Source organism: Miscanthus floridulus, chromosome 1 (genome assembly GCF_019320115.1).
Source record: "Miscanthus floridulus cultivar M001 chromosome 1, ASM1932011v1, whole genome shotgun sequence".
Taxonomy (NCBI): domain Eukaryota; kingdom Viridiplantae; phylum Streptophyta; class Magnoliopsida; order Poales; family Poaceae; genus Miscanthus; species Miscanthus floridulus.
The window spans coordinates 194,510,770-194,523,454 of NC_089580.1; the positions used below are offsets into that span (position 1 = coordinate 194,510,770).

At 49.0% G+C, this 12,685-nt stretch overlaps 1 protein-coding gene across 1 annotated transcript; it reads right to left on the reverse strand.

Moving 5' to 3' along the window:
- Positions 1 to 2,295: 2,295 nt before the first annotated feature.
- LOC136507751 (LOB domain-containing protein 16-like) lies at positions 2,296 to 3,439 on the reverse strand. Its single transcript, XM_066502378.1, has 2 exons — positions 2,901 to 3,439; positions 2,296 to 2,726 (listed from the first exon to the last, which is right to left on the reverse strand). Exons 1-2 carry the CDS (start codon positions 3,204 to 3,206, stop codon positions 2,514 to 2,516), a joined length of 519 nt encoding a protein of 172 aa, XP_066358475.1. The 5' UTR covers positions 3,207 to 3,439; the 3' UTR covers positions 2,296 to 2,513.
- Positions 3,440 to 12,685: the final 9,246 nt, after the last annotated feature.

Here is a 12,685-nt window from a genome sequence, read left to right on the forward strand (position 1 = left end):
CAAAAACACTGACAAAACTGGTCTAATGTAAAGATGTATAGGGATGATATTCCAATAGGATCTGAATGTTTGCTTGAGAAATATTGTGAGCATGTTTTTGAATCATGCGCGATGCAAACTGAGATGAAGTGAAATGTCCTAGATATATATTATTCATCTTTGTCTCTGTCGCAAATATATATAGGGTTTTGTGATTCAAATGGACACACAAATATTCCACTCGTTTATTTGTTTGTTTGCAGGTTGAACCTACTTTAGCAGTTTAGCAGCAGCGCGAGAACCCTAGTTTAGACTTTAGTGTTCTGAACTTCAAGGACAGCTAGGGCCGGGTAAAGTCTGAAGCTCACTTTCAAACTTCAATTTTTGGCAGGAATCGGTGAGCATTTTGTATGAACTGTCCTGAAGTAAAAGAAGATAACTTATTTTAAATCCGTGAGTTCGAGACATAACTCGATCTCTACGACCACGGTAAAATAAACCCGTGAGTTGCAAACATGCCCTTTAATTATAATAAGGCTTTTTAAACACGACATGACTGAAAGCCGGACAGGCCCATAAGCAGGATCAAGCGCCGGCCCGAGCCCGACCATGCACACACAGCTAGGGCCACGGCTAGGTCATGTCATGCACTCTCATGCCCAATCCACCGCATGCATCTTCTGAATCAATCAAATAAAGCGAAGCTCGAGTCTACATGCTTTCACGAATCGGTCATCGGAGGTAGTCCAATCGCAATCTCTTCTTCTCTATCCTATCAAAGGAATAGTCTCTTTCTCTCTTTTTGCCATTGTCAATTGACGCTTGAGTGCTTTTGACTGCTCCAAGCTTCCAATTCTACCTTATTTCATTTCCCTCTCGCCGCCTGTTCTTTCTCACCCACATGTGTATGCATCAAAGCTTTCTGTTGGTGTTTCGAGTCACCACCGACAAGTAAATTTCTAATATTGCGCGTCTAGCTCGGATGATGTGCTTAGAGGACACGAGGTTTATACTGGTTCGGGCAGAATGTCCCTACGTCCAGTTCGTCGCTGTCGCTCGTGTTACTAGCACCGAAAGTTTATAGTAGAAGTTACAAATGGAAGAGAGAGATATGTCCCAAGTCTCTGGTGAAAAAAGTGAACGGGTGCCGAGAGCTTGGTTGCCGCTCAGCCGTGTGATTGTGTTGTGTTCTGGTCGGTTTGAGGTTCGATGGGTTCGTGATGATTCGATCGGGTCTGGCCTGGATTGATGCGATGTGTTGCGATGCCATCTATGGGATGCCCTGCTTTCCCTTTTATAGGCCAAGGAAAAGCATGGGTTACAGCGGAGGAAAAAGAAGAACGAGAGAGAGAGAGAGAGAGACGAAGGCCTTCAGGATCGCCGGGTCCTTCTTCTCCTTCATGCGGGTCCCGCCGACCCTGTAGATTTCAACATGGATGGCTTCGCGTCGCGATCCTGTCCGTCACTAACGCCATGCGCAGGCGTCGTATGCCGGTCATGATGCTTCATTCTGTCCTGGCAAATGTCGTGGTGAACTGACGCACTCGTCAGTGTTCGTACGGGGGTTAGGCAGAACAGCACCGGTACGCCCGACACTGTTCTTGATTTGAATTCTCCGGTATGGCCCGTCAAGGCCACGGGTTACATCAGGGCGTGCCGGTCTCTTCCCTGGTGTCAGAGCTTTGACTCTGGCCCATACGCTTGGACCTGGAGTGGTTGGTGACGGTATGGGTCTCCGTCGGGCGAGGCGAAGCCCGCGGCTTCGGGGTCGGACGAGGCGGAGCGCAGACCCAACGGTTGGACGAGGCGGAGCCCGCGGCCTCAGGGTCGGGCGAGGCGAAGTCCTCCCCCAGAGGCCGGGCGAGACGGAGCGCAGGCCCAAGGGTCGGGTGAGGCGGAGCGCAGGCCCAAGGGTCGGGCGAGGCGGAGTCCTCCCCCAGAGGCCGGACGAGGCGAAGCGCAGACCAAAGGGTCGGGCGAGGCGGAGCGCAGGCCCAAGAGTCGGGCGAGGCAAAACGCAGACCCAAAGGTCGGGTGAGGCGGTGCCCTCTCCCAGAGGCCGGAAGCAGCGGAACTTGCGCAACGGGGGGGGGGGGGGGTGTCGGTTGGAGCTGTAGTCGCGCTCTTGACTGCTCGGATGAGTCAATGTTGATGGTCATTAGCTCATCCTCTTCGGATACCCTAGTATTGGTTCCCGACACTTTCATAACTAAAACCTCGGCCCTATTATTGCCCTAACTAATTAAATCCATTTGGGCTTTAGGCAATATGAAGAAATTATCCTCGATTTCTGATTTGTGCTTCCATTTATATTAACCACATGATCATGAGCTGCACCTTTGATTTACAGCTGAAACAGGCAAGAAGTACAGTCTCGCACCAAAGCATCAAAAGGCTCCAATCCCCAAATCCAAGCTGAACTAAACAAAACGCACTGCAAATCAACAAGAAAGCTTGAGGCCCTCGATTGTTTAATTTCTCTCGCGGGAGTCGCCTCTCTTGGCGCTAGCTGCAGCTGTTTGATGCGCGCGAATTCATTTCGTGTAGCTGCCTTCCTCCTGGTCGCCGAAGCCGCAGTACATGTCGCTGTAGCACCCGGAGCTCTGCGTCGACAGAGATTCGGGCTCCAGCGGCCACCGCTGCAGGAGAGGGCTGCTGCCCGTCGTCCCCTGCGGCCCGGCGGCCGCCGCCATCGTCTGCGCCACCTGTGCCTTCGCCTGCAGCACCTGCATCTGCAAGCTCGCCACCTGCACAGATATACATGAGCATGCGTTTGTCAGCGGCGTCACGCGGCCGAATAGACAGAAGCTAGCTAGTACTGGTGATAATCTCATGCACACGGAGGATCGAGGGCATGCATGCATGCGTTCGTTGGGCGTGGAGGTAGTCCAGGCACAAGGTAGAAGAACGCACGCACGTACCTGCTGCTGCAGCGCGAAGATGTGGGCGACGCAGCCGTAGATGGGGTCGCGGAGCCTGGCCTGCGCCTCGTAGGTGACGGTGGCCGCCGCCTCGCTCCGGTCGGCGGGGGCCACCTGCTGCAGCAGCTTGGCCGCGTTACTGGCGCCGAACACCTTGTGGATGGCCGCGAACTGCGCCGCCCCGTCCTCGGCGCAGAAGTGGGGAGCGAACATGCACTCCGCCGCGCACTTGCGCCGCAGGAACTTGCAGGCGCCACACGGAGACCCCGGGGAGCCGCTGCCGCCGCTGGCGCCCGAGGAAGCCATGGCCGCCGTCGTCTCCTGGCGTCAACGCCTGATGCTGTCGTCGCTCGCTCCCTCACGTCTCTCCTCCTACCACAACTACTTTTCAGAACGAAGCTCGATCAGCTAGCTAGCTCCTACAAGTTGCGAGCCGCACGAGGGGGAGGCTAAGCTCGAGCTCGGGTTTTATAGAGGAGAAACACGACAAGGCCTGCAAGGTCGCCGGGGGACAAGACCAGAGAGAAACGCGCACGATGTAGAGGAGAGCAAGTGACCTGTGAGCGCCCATTCCAGGACACACCAATAAAAATTGTTTCAGCAGGGAAGACGAAACGCATCGTCTTGCGTATCAACCTCACCAACATGTCGCTGATTCACACAAGTTATGGCCAGGGCCCATGCATTTCACGAGAGTCTAGCAGCTAGGGATGGGCGTGCTCGCAATTCATGCGAATGAAACTAGTAGGTCGCACATGAACTAGCCACGACTAGTCGACTAGTAGCACAACCGACACAGCTAGCAGTGACACTGACATGTTGGCCTGCATTCTCAACTTCAATTCACGTCGGCTGTCACCGTCAAACTGCCAAATGTCAATGCCCCCAAATTTGTCATCTAGCTAGCCCACGCAGCTTGAGTTGAGACTTTGCATTTTAGTCGACTCACATATTTGGATCTCCCATGCGTGTGACTTTGTCGAGGACTAGGGCAAAATTAAATTTGCAACAAGATAGATGTACGTTTGATCAAAAAAACAAGATAGATGTACGCGCGGTTGAGAGTAGCTAGGCCTTTTTATGCCTAAAAAAACAATCTTGAACTGGAGAAGGTGGCGTACGTGTGATGTGTTAGTTCGCCGTCCGGCCAAAGTACGTGGCGCGCCGTTCCGGCGGCGGCCGGCCCTGTGCAGCAGTGTGCTGGCCGGCGACGCTTTTGTCCGCCGAATGCCGCCGGCTTTTGAAAGCGAGCCGAGTGCAGCCGCCTCTCCCTCTCGTAGGAGTACGTGGTTTCTGCTGCCTTTTCCCTTTCCTGCCTTCTCTTCCCCGTGTCCGGATGCTGCGTCCGTGTTTCTTGTTTTTTATACAATCGCATCGCTGCCGCACCTTTCGTTCGTTTGGTACACCGATGCTTTGCTCGTTGCGCAAAATTCCGGGGGTGTACGCGTGTGCTTACCTGTACGTCACGTCGCACGGTCGACCCATCCGGGCACGAGCTAAGATACATACCGGCATCAATTATGCATCGGCTAGCTAGCTAGGTGATCGAAGAGAACAGATTGTAATCAATTATGCATCGGCTAGCTAGCTAGGTGATCGAAGAGAACAGATTGTAAGATGTAAGGTACAGTTTGGTTGGCAGTATGGCACATTGGTACTTGTTCACTTTTATTTGCATTGACAAAATCAACATGCATGTATGGATGACTGGGTCTTGCATGGTTAATAATCTATATCCATCTCTAGGTTTTTGTTGCAGGCTTGCAGCTTTATTAGCATAAAACCTAGGTCTAGGAATTTGTATAAATATTATAACGAATGACAATTCGGAATTTGGAGACTACAATACAAATTACAATTGTCTAGTTTGATAGATCGAGCTTTAGCTTCAGACTAAGAAATTTGGGTATTGCTATCTCTAGAACTATGTGAAGCATAATAAGACTAAGTTATTTGGTTCCGAAAAATACTTTGGGTACACAGGTAGCTGGTTGTTGCTGTCTCACGTCTTTAACATCTATTTTCTTCGTCCCAAAATTAATAGTCAAACTCAATGCTACTAGAGCTCTACATGGCTCCAAACGGATTTGTTTGAGCTCATCAACTCCAGACTGGAGGCATTGCATGATGATGACTCATGATTAAGGACACTAGATTGTCCTTAATTATTGTTAACAATTAATTAGTAATCGAGTTGTTGCAATGCTCATCTCAAAGTGCGCCAGCTCTGCAGACACAGCTACCCCTCTCCGGCATAAACAAAGCCCATGCAGCCGAATAGAAATAGTTGCGCACGTAACCTGACTAGTACTATAGTTTATCGTGCAATGATGCGGGTGTCCTCCGTGCAACTTTAATTAATTTTCCATCAGGGCATGAATGATTACGATAATGTGCGCGCCAATGCTGCTTGTCTGCTTCTCATCTCCTATTTCTTTTTCTCCATGTTGTGCGTGCAAGTTCGCGCCAGTGATGTACTTGCATTATTATTTTGCAAAGCTAGTGCGTACGTGTACATGTCCGCCACGACATGAGCAGGGACGAGGGCTAGTGAGTGTCTAGGAGATTAGTTAAACAAGTTGGGGAGGGGTTGAGGAATGGTCTATGGTGTAGGTTTGGGGGATAGGAACTAAAGAGAACAGAAATTGAGATCGGCATCTTCTAATACAAATATCAGTATTTTAAATGTTGGATGGTTTCTTAAGAACTAAGAATATTAGTTTTAAAAAGTCTTAGCTAAGCTTTATTCTCTAGAGCGCTATGAAGTACGAAGTGTCTCAGTCGTCTGCCCCTTCCTCTGGTCGATGATTTTCATCCGCCCTCTGTAGTCTACAATTCTACATGTGCGCATGCATAGACCACTCCATGGCTGCGCGCATGCTACTCACCTCTCCCGGCACACCTCCATGAACTCTCTACACACGAGCCGCCATTTGCCCTCTTCTCAATATCATCCTCCTTGTCTATGCCCAAGCCAACGCATCGCCTGCCGCCTAGGCGCACATCCACGTGCCACCATTTGCCCTCTTCTCGATCTCATCCTCCGCGTCTGTGCCCAAGCCAACGCATCACCCTCCTTGATCATCTCTCATCGTTGAGCTTAGTGAAATCATCTTTGCACCACACCACCCAGGCACTCACCCAAATTGGATTGAAGCCCATCATTGTCGAGCAGTGGGCACTAGTGGTAAAATCACCATCTTGAATTGGGATTGAGGGTTGTCGACTTGTCGTCATGGGGCCGAGGTGCCCAACCACAGAATCAAGCCAGATGGTTGACACCACTACATGGCTCGAGGAGCTCATCATGTACTTATAGATGGCCAAACGAGCTAGGCCCAATGGGCAGCCCTAGGCACAAACCCAAAAAGCACAGTTGAAAGCCCTAGTTTGGTTTTGGTAACTGAGTGACAACTAGTGGACTAATGTTTTCAATGGAGATGATTAAGCTTGGCCTACTTGATGGAGTTGAGCAAGGTGAGGAGATGGTGAAGATGATGATCATGACCATATGAAGAAAGTGCTCACACATGGAGAGAAGGGAGGGAGATGGAAAGCAAGCCTGAAGGCAAAAGGTATATCAATAGGGCTTTGTTTTTGCCAGCTGAGATGCAATAGAGTGCATGGTTGGGTTTAGTAGATAGTTGTACTATTAAGAGGGTAACTCTAATGCGATTACGGTTGTCTAGTGACACTAGGTGTTGCCTAATTGCACATGTGCATTAAACTTAGTGACGTGGTGAGAAGCAAGTGAAAATGCTTTGGTAAATGTTTTTGAAACGCTAACTCAACGCTTAAGTGGCAGTGTTCAAGTTGGAACACATTTGAAGTTAGCAAAATTGGAAATCAGGTGAGAAAAAGGGCTTAGTGTAGGATTTCTACACATGATTTATCTGATGCCCCCTTACTATATATCCCCATTGTTATTTTGTTACACCGCACTAACTTTGTACTACAAGTTGTACTATTTATATACATTAACTATATATATAAGGCATCTCCACGTACAATGGATGTGTAGTGATCCCCACAATACCTTTGTACATGGCATCACGAGTCTAGGCCTAGGTACTCTTGACTCTTGAGTCTCGCCCACCCACCTAACCATAGCCATGCCGCCCTATCTGGCTACGTGCGTACGTGTCCCTTGATGAGGACATCACTCCTTCAAATTCACCCGCTGTTCCTCCAACCGCATGAATGACCAATGACTAGAGCTCAAATGCGGTAATTAAATCCAGAGATGAGCTCGTTTTTAAGTGACCCTTTTCATGATTATGAGAATAAATTGCCATCTAATTATATCATCATTCTTAGAAACATTAGAGAGGGTCATGAATTGTTTGGAGAAAGACATAGAGGTGAGGAAGACCAGTAAGGGTGTCCAATTTAAGAAGGAGGTTCAGCCCAAGTTGAGTTTGAGTCCAGCTCGGTTTCCAGGAGCAGTCTACAATGAAACGGAAACCCAGGTCACATTAAAGATTTCCAAACGAGCCGGTTGAAACGGGCTGGCACAAGCCCGGTGCGAAAAAGCCCGGCCCTAGTCCGGCCCTAGCCCGCCACAGCCGTGCCCGTGCCTGGCCCGGCCCGGTACCGTGCCCGTGCCTGGGCCGAGGAATCGGCCCATAGTACCGGCCCGGGCACGGCCCGTTACAACGGGCGGCACGGCTCAGGCACGGCGGGGCGCCGGCGGGGCTGCGGTACATAAGCCACCCGCCGCGGCTGCCCCCTAGTCCTGCACCATCCAAACCCTAGCTCATTTCGCCTGCTCTCGACCTCTCGTCTCCCTCGCACCGCTCTCGTCTCGCTCGTCGCTCTCGCCCGCTGTCGTCTCGCTCCTCGCTCTCGCGGTCTCGCCCGTTCGCCTGATCCTCGCCTTGTTCCCCTGCTCCGCCGTGTCCATGGCGTTCTCCGGTGGGTAAGGGGTCAGATCCGGTGGGTTCCGTCCCCAATCTCCGCCGCGGCCGCCCCCCAGTCCCGCACCATCCAAACCCTAGCTCATTTCGCCTGCTCTCATCTCCCTCGTGCCGCTCTCGTCTCGCTCGTCGCTCTCCCCCGCTGTCGTCTCGCTCCTCGCTCTCGCCCGTTTGCCTGATCCTCGCCTCGTTCCCCTGCTCCGCCGTGTCCATGGCGTTCTCCGGTGGGTAAGGGGTCAGATCTGGTGGGTTCCATCCTCAATCTCCCTACTTTCCCTCTCTGCCCTCAATCTCCCTCTTCTCTCTCAGATCTGGTGGTTCCCGCCTTCAATCTCCATCTGTTCCCTTGTTCTTCATCCCTGAAAGTTGATTGGGACTCGTTCTTAGCATCCTCGACGCATCTCCGTCTTCTGTCCGTCGTTCTCATCGCCGGCCGCTGCCACCTCCGGGGCTCCGATCTCCGTTGAGGTACCGGGGGTGTGCATCCGGTCCATCTCATCGTCGTTTCTGGTGCTCCGGCTCAAGAGGTAAGGGCCCCTACCCTAACCCTAATCCCCTACCCTAACCGTCTTTTTCTGTTGTTGATTGATGCCGCCGTCGAGGAACCGGAGACGACAAAGATGGCCCGAGGCGTAGGCGACGCTGATGAAGGGGAGTTTGATCACTCCTAGAATGACGAGCTACGGATGTGCGGGTTAGCCAGGGATGATGAGGAGGACGATGTCCGCGAGGACTGTGCCGAGCTATTTGGGCGGTCTGCTGCTGATCCCCTTCCCTGTGACCAAGATGCGGTCCCGATCCACGGGGAAGGGGCCGATCCCGAAGCCGACGGTGGCAACAGTGAGGTGGCAGGCTCCAATCGGCCTTCTACCTCTGCTGTCTGGGATGATTTTGAGAAGCACTTCAAGAAGGTGCCAGGTAAGGCGAGACCCGTCAGGTATGCTGCCACTTGCAAACATTGCAAGAAATAGTACTCTGCTTATTCTGCTAATGGCACTGGACATCTTACTCGACATCTTAAGGTTTGTGTTAAGCATCGTGAGAAATGTCGCATGTCTCAAACTCAAATTGGTTTTAATCCTGATGGTTCTGTTCGTCGCTGGGAGTACAATGCTGATGTAGCTCGTGTTGAGCTTGTTTGTATGCTTGCTAGGCTAGATTTACCTTTACTGATTGGTGAAACTGATGCCTTTAAAGATTACATTAAAACTACTCATAACCCTGCCTTTGCACCTGTCTCTAAGCAAACTACTGCTAGAGATCTGTTTAAGCACTTCAATGGTAAACGTGAAAAATTAATGACTTGTTTGCAAGACAATGTTGTTTCATCTGTTGCTGTTACCTCTGATATTTGGTCTGGAAAGGCCAAAGAAGATTATCTGTCTGTTGTGGCTCATTTCATTAATGCTGATTGGCAATTAGAGAAAAGGGTGCTTGGTTTAAGGTTGATTGATGTCTCCCATAATGCTGAAAACATTGCTGAGCATGTTAAAACTGTCCTTGCTGAGTATGGTATACTTAACAAGGTTTTTTCTGTGACTTTGGATAATGCATCTGCCAATAAAAATGCAATGGATAAACTGAAACCTATACTTAAAGAGTATTTAGGTGCTGATCTGTTTTTGCATCAACGATGTGCTTGTCATATTATTAACCTGATTGTTAAGGAAGCATTGGCTGCTGTTAATCTTCTCATTGACAACTTTAGAACTGCAATATCTTTTTTGAACTCCTCTAATCAAAGAATTGCTGCATACAAGAGTTATTGCATTGCTAGCAGTGTTAGACCTAGGAAGTTCTCACTTGACATGGATGTTAGGTGGAACTCCACCTACCTTATGCTGAAAACATTGTTACCTCACAGGAGTACTTTTAGTACTTTCATTGAGGCTAATTACCCTAGACCTGCAGGTAGTCCTTTCCTGTTGACTGATGATCACTGGGATATGGCAACTAAGATGTTGCAATTTCTTGAACTGTTTTATGACTCTACTGTTGCTTTATCTGGTGTGTACTATCCTACTTCTCCACTTATGATTCATCATATTGTTAAGATTGTTGTTCACCTGCATAAATATCAACATGATGAACATCTGAGATCAGTTGTGCAGTCTATGATTGACAAATATAATAAGTACTGGAAGAACATACCTGATCTTCATTCCATTGCATTCATTATGGATCCAAGAGCTAAGATTAAGGGCTTTACCAAAGTGCTTAGAAAGTTGAATTCTCTTTTTAATGTTGATTACACTAACAAGTTGCTGGACACCAGAGCTCTTCTTTTTAGAATGTACAACAGGTATGATGCAATGTATGGCTCTGTTAGGCTCAAAATGGCTGTTCCTGCATCCCTTTCTGGTAAAAAAAGAACAGCTTGGGCTGACATTTATGATGATGATGAGCTTGACATTGGAGCTGGCTGTTCTTCCCTCCCTCCTAATCTTGATCAGTCCAGGGGCGTTTCTGTCACTTCTTTGCTACAGGCAGCTTCTGCTTCTAATTCTAGTGAGCTTGCATCCTACCTGGACTCTGACACAGTCAGCCAGTTAGATGATGATTTTGACCTCATGCAATGGTGGCATGAGCACAAGCTTACTTATCCTGTGCTTTCTATTCTTGCAAAAGATATTTTTACTGTGCCTGTGTCAACCATTTCTTCAGAATCTACCTTTAGCACTACTGGCAGGATCATCGAGGAGCGTCGCCGGAGGCTGAACCCTGAGACTGTGGAGGCACTAACCTGCATCAAGGACTGGGAGAATGCTGAATCAAGACTGCAGCACATGGTGGAGGATAAGGAGCTGGAAGAGGCCTTTGAAGCACTTTATCTTGATGTTGATTAAGTTCCCCATTTATGTAATGGTTCTATAATAGCTATTAAGACTTGGACATGCTGGAGGCTGGATGTAATAAACTTATGAACAATCTTAGGAGCTAGCTGTACTCTTTTCCTGTTTAGGGTTTCTCACAAGGGTGAGTTTTACCTAAATAGGTTTTTAATGAGGCAGTCATTGCACAGCTCCTACTTTAATTAGTTTTAGTTTCAAAACTTGCCTGTTTTCTTTGCTGTTCTTTGCTCTTTGCTGTTTTTTGCTGGCATTGTCTGATGTTTTTGATGAGTTAGAAGTTATCTCTGTGAACTTATGATTTGAATGAATGTTTTTGTAATTTCAGTGCCAGGGCCGGCACGGGGCACGCTGGACTGCCGTGCCAGCACGGTACGCCAGGCACAGTCCAGCAAGTTTAGTGCCGTGCCTAGGCCTGAACTCCGGCACGGTGGCATGGCACGGCACGGCACGCCTCATTAACCGTGCCTGTCGTGCCGTGCCTAGGCGGGCTAGGGCCGTGTAGTGCCGTGCCGGCAGGTTTGGAAATCTTTAGGTCACATACGGACTATGTATTCAACGTTCCAAACAGGCCCCTAGTAGAATACCCTGAACTCCTATTTTGCTACGCTGGCTCCAATCCGTGCCTGCCGCGTGGTCACGAGTGCACTAGTGCTGTCGGTAGACAGTCCTAGACACCAGGAAGTATATGTCGTCCTGGCGCAACCAAAAATGGGAAATCACAGCGAGCCCTACCCGCTAGACAGTGCATTTATCTTATTATTTTTTCGTTTTATATTACATATACAATGTATAAATTTTTGTTGCTTTTTGTCAGCCTTTGCATCTTTGGTTGTTTCTTTCAGACAAAATAACAGTGATGAACGACAGGCATAGACACCATGAGCTAACGGCCTACACTAGTAGAGAACAGACCTTTGATCCTCGGCCAAAATGGGCTCTAGTCCCGGAATTTTTTGCCCCCGGGACTAGAAATACCTTTAGTCCCGGTTGGTGGCTCCAACCGGGACTAAAGGTCCCTGCCCAACGGCTACTGCGCCAGACAGAGGTGGCAGGGACCTTTAGTCCCGGTTGGAGCCACCAACCGGGACTAAAGGTATACTTTTACTCCCGGTTGGTGGCTCCAACCGGGAGTAAAGGTCTACTCCCGGGCCGTGGCTGCGCCCGGGGTTGGAAAGTTACCTTTAGTCCCGGTTGGATCTATCAACCGGGACTAAATGTTCTCCCTTTATAAATCGGCCGTCTCCTATTCCTCCCCGAGCCCGAGCTCAGCACATTTTGAAGCTCACTGCAGTAGTGTTCTTGCTTCCTCCCTCCCTCCATTGTTCCTCCATCCATTCTTCGATTCCTCCATCGATTTCTTCGATTCCTCCGTCGATTCTTCAGTTGTAAAGGTTACCAATCTCATACTCTCATTTTTTACCATTTTCTTATGCCATTTTATTCACTATATATATTTATGGTTCTTTATTGTGGTTTTTTTCATTTGTAAGCAATTTGAGCTCAAAATCACTTTAAGCTTGCATATTTACATGAAAGAAGGTTAAAGTATATATAAATATAAAGTTAGAAAATAGTTAGAAAATTATAGCAAATCCTTACTAGTTGAACTTGCGGACCGTGTTCAGGTTGGCGAGGATGTTCTCTACCGAGCGGTAACGGACGTCAAGGAGGAGCTTTGATTCTACGAGGGAGAGCGATAACGGTCGTGGAAGACCGTGTTCCCTTCCTCGTAGAATCGGAGCTCTTCCTTGACCAAGTACGGTGCCGTCCGGTGGAGAAATGCTCGCCGAGCTGATCACGTAAGCAAGGTCAACTAGTATGGATGGTTATTTATTCACATGTCCCGATATCGTCGTAGTAGTCTGTCAATCACCGTACCTAAACGTAGTATATATAAATAAAAACTTAGAAAATAGTTAGAAAATTATAGAAAATCCATACTAGTTGAACTTGCGGACCGTGTTCAGCTCGGCAAGCATGTTCTCTGTCGAGCGGTAACGGACATCAAGGAGGAGCT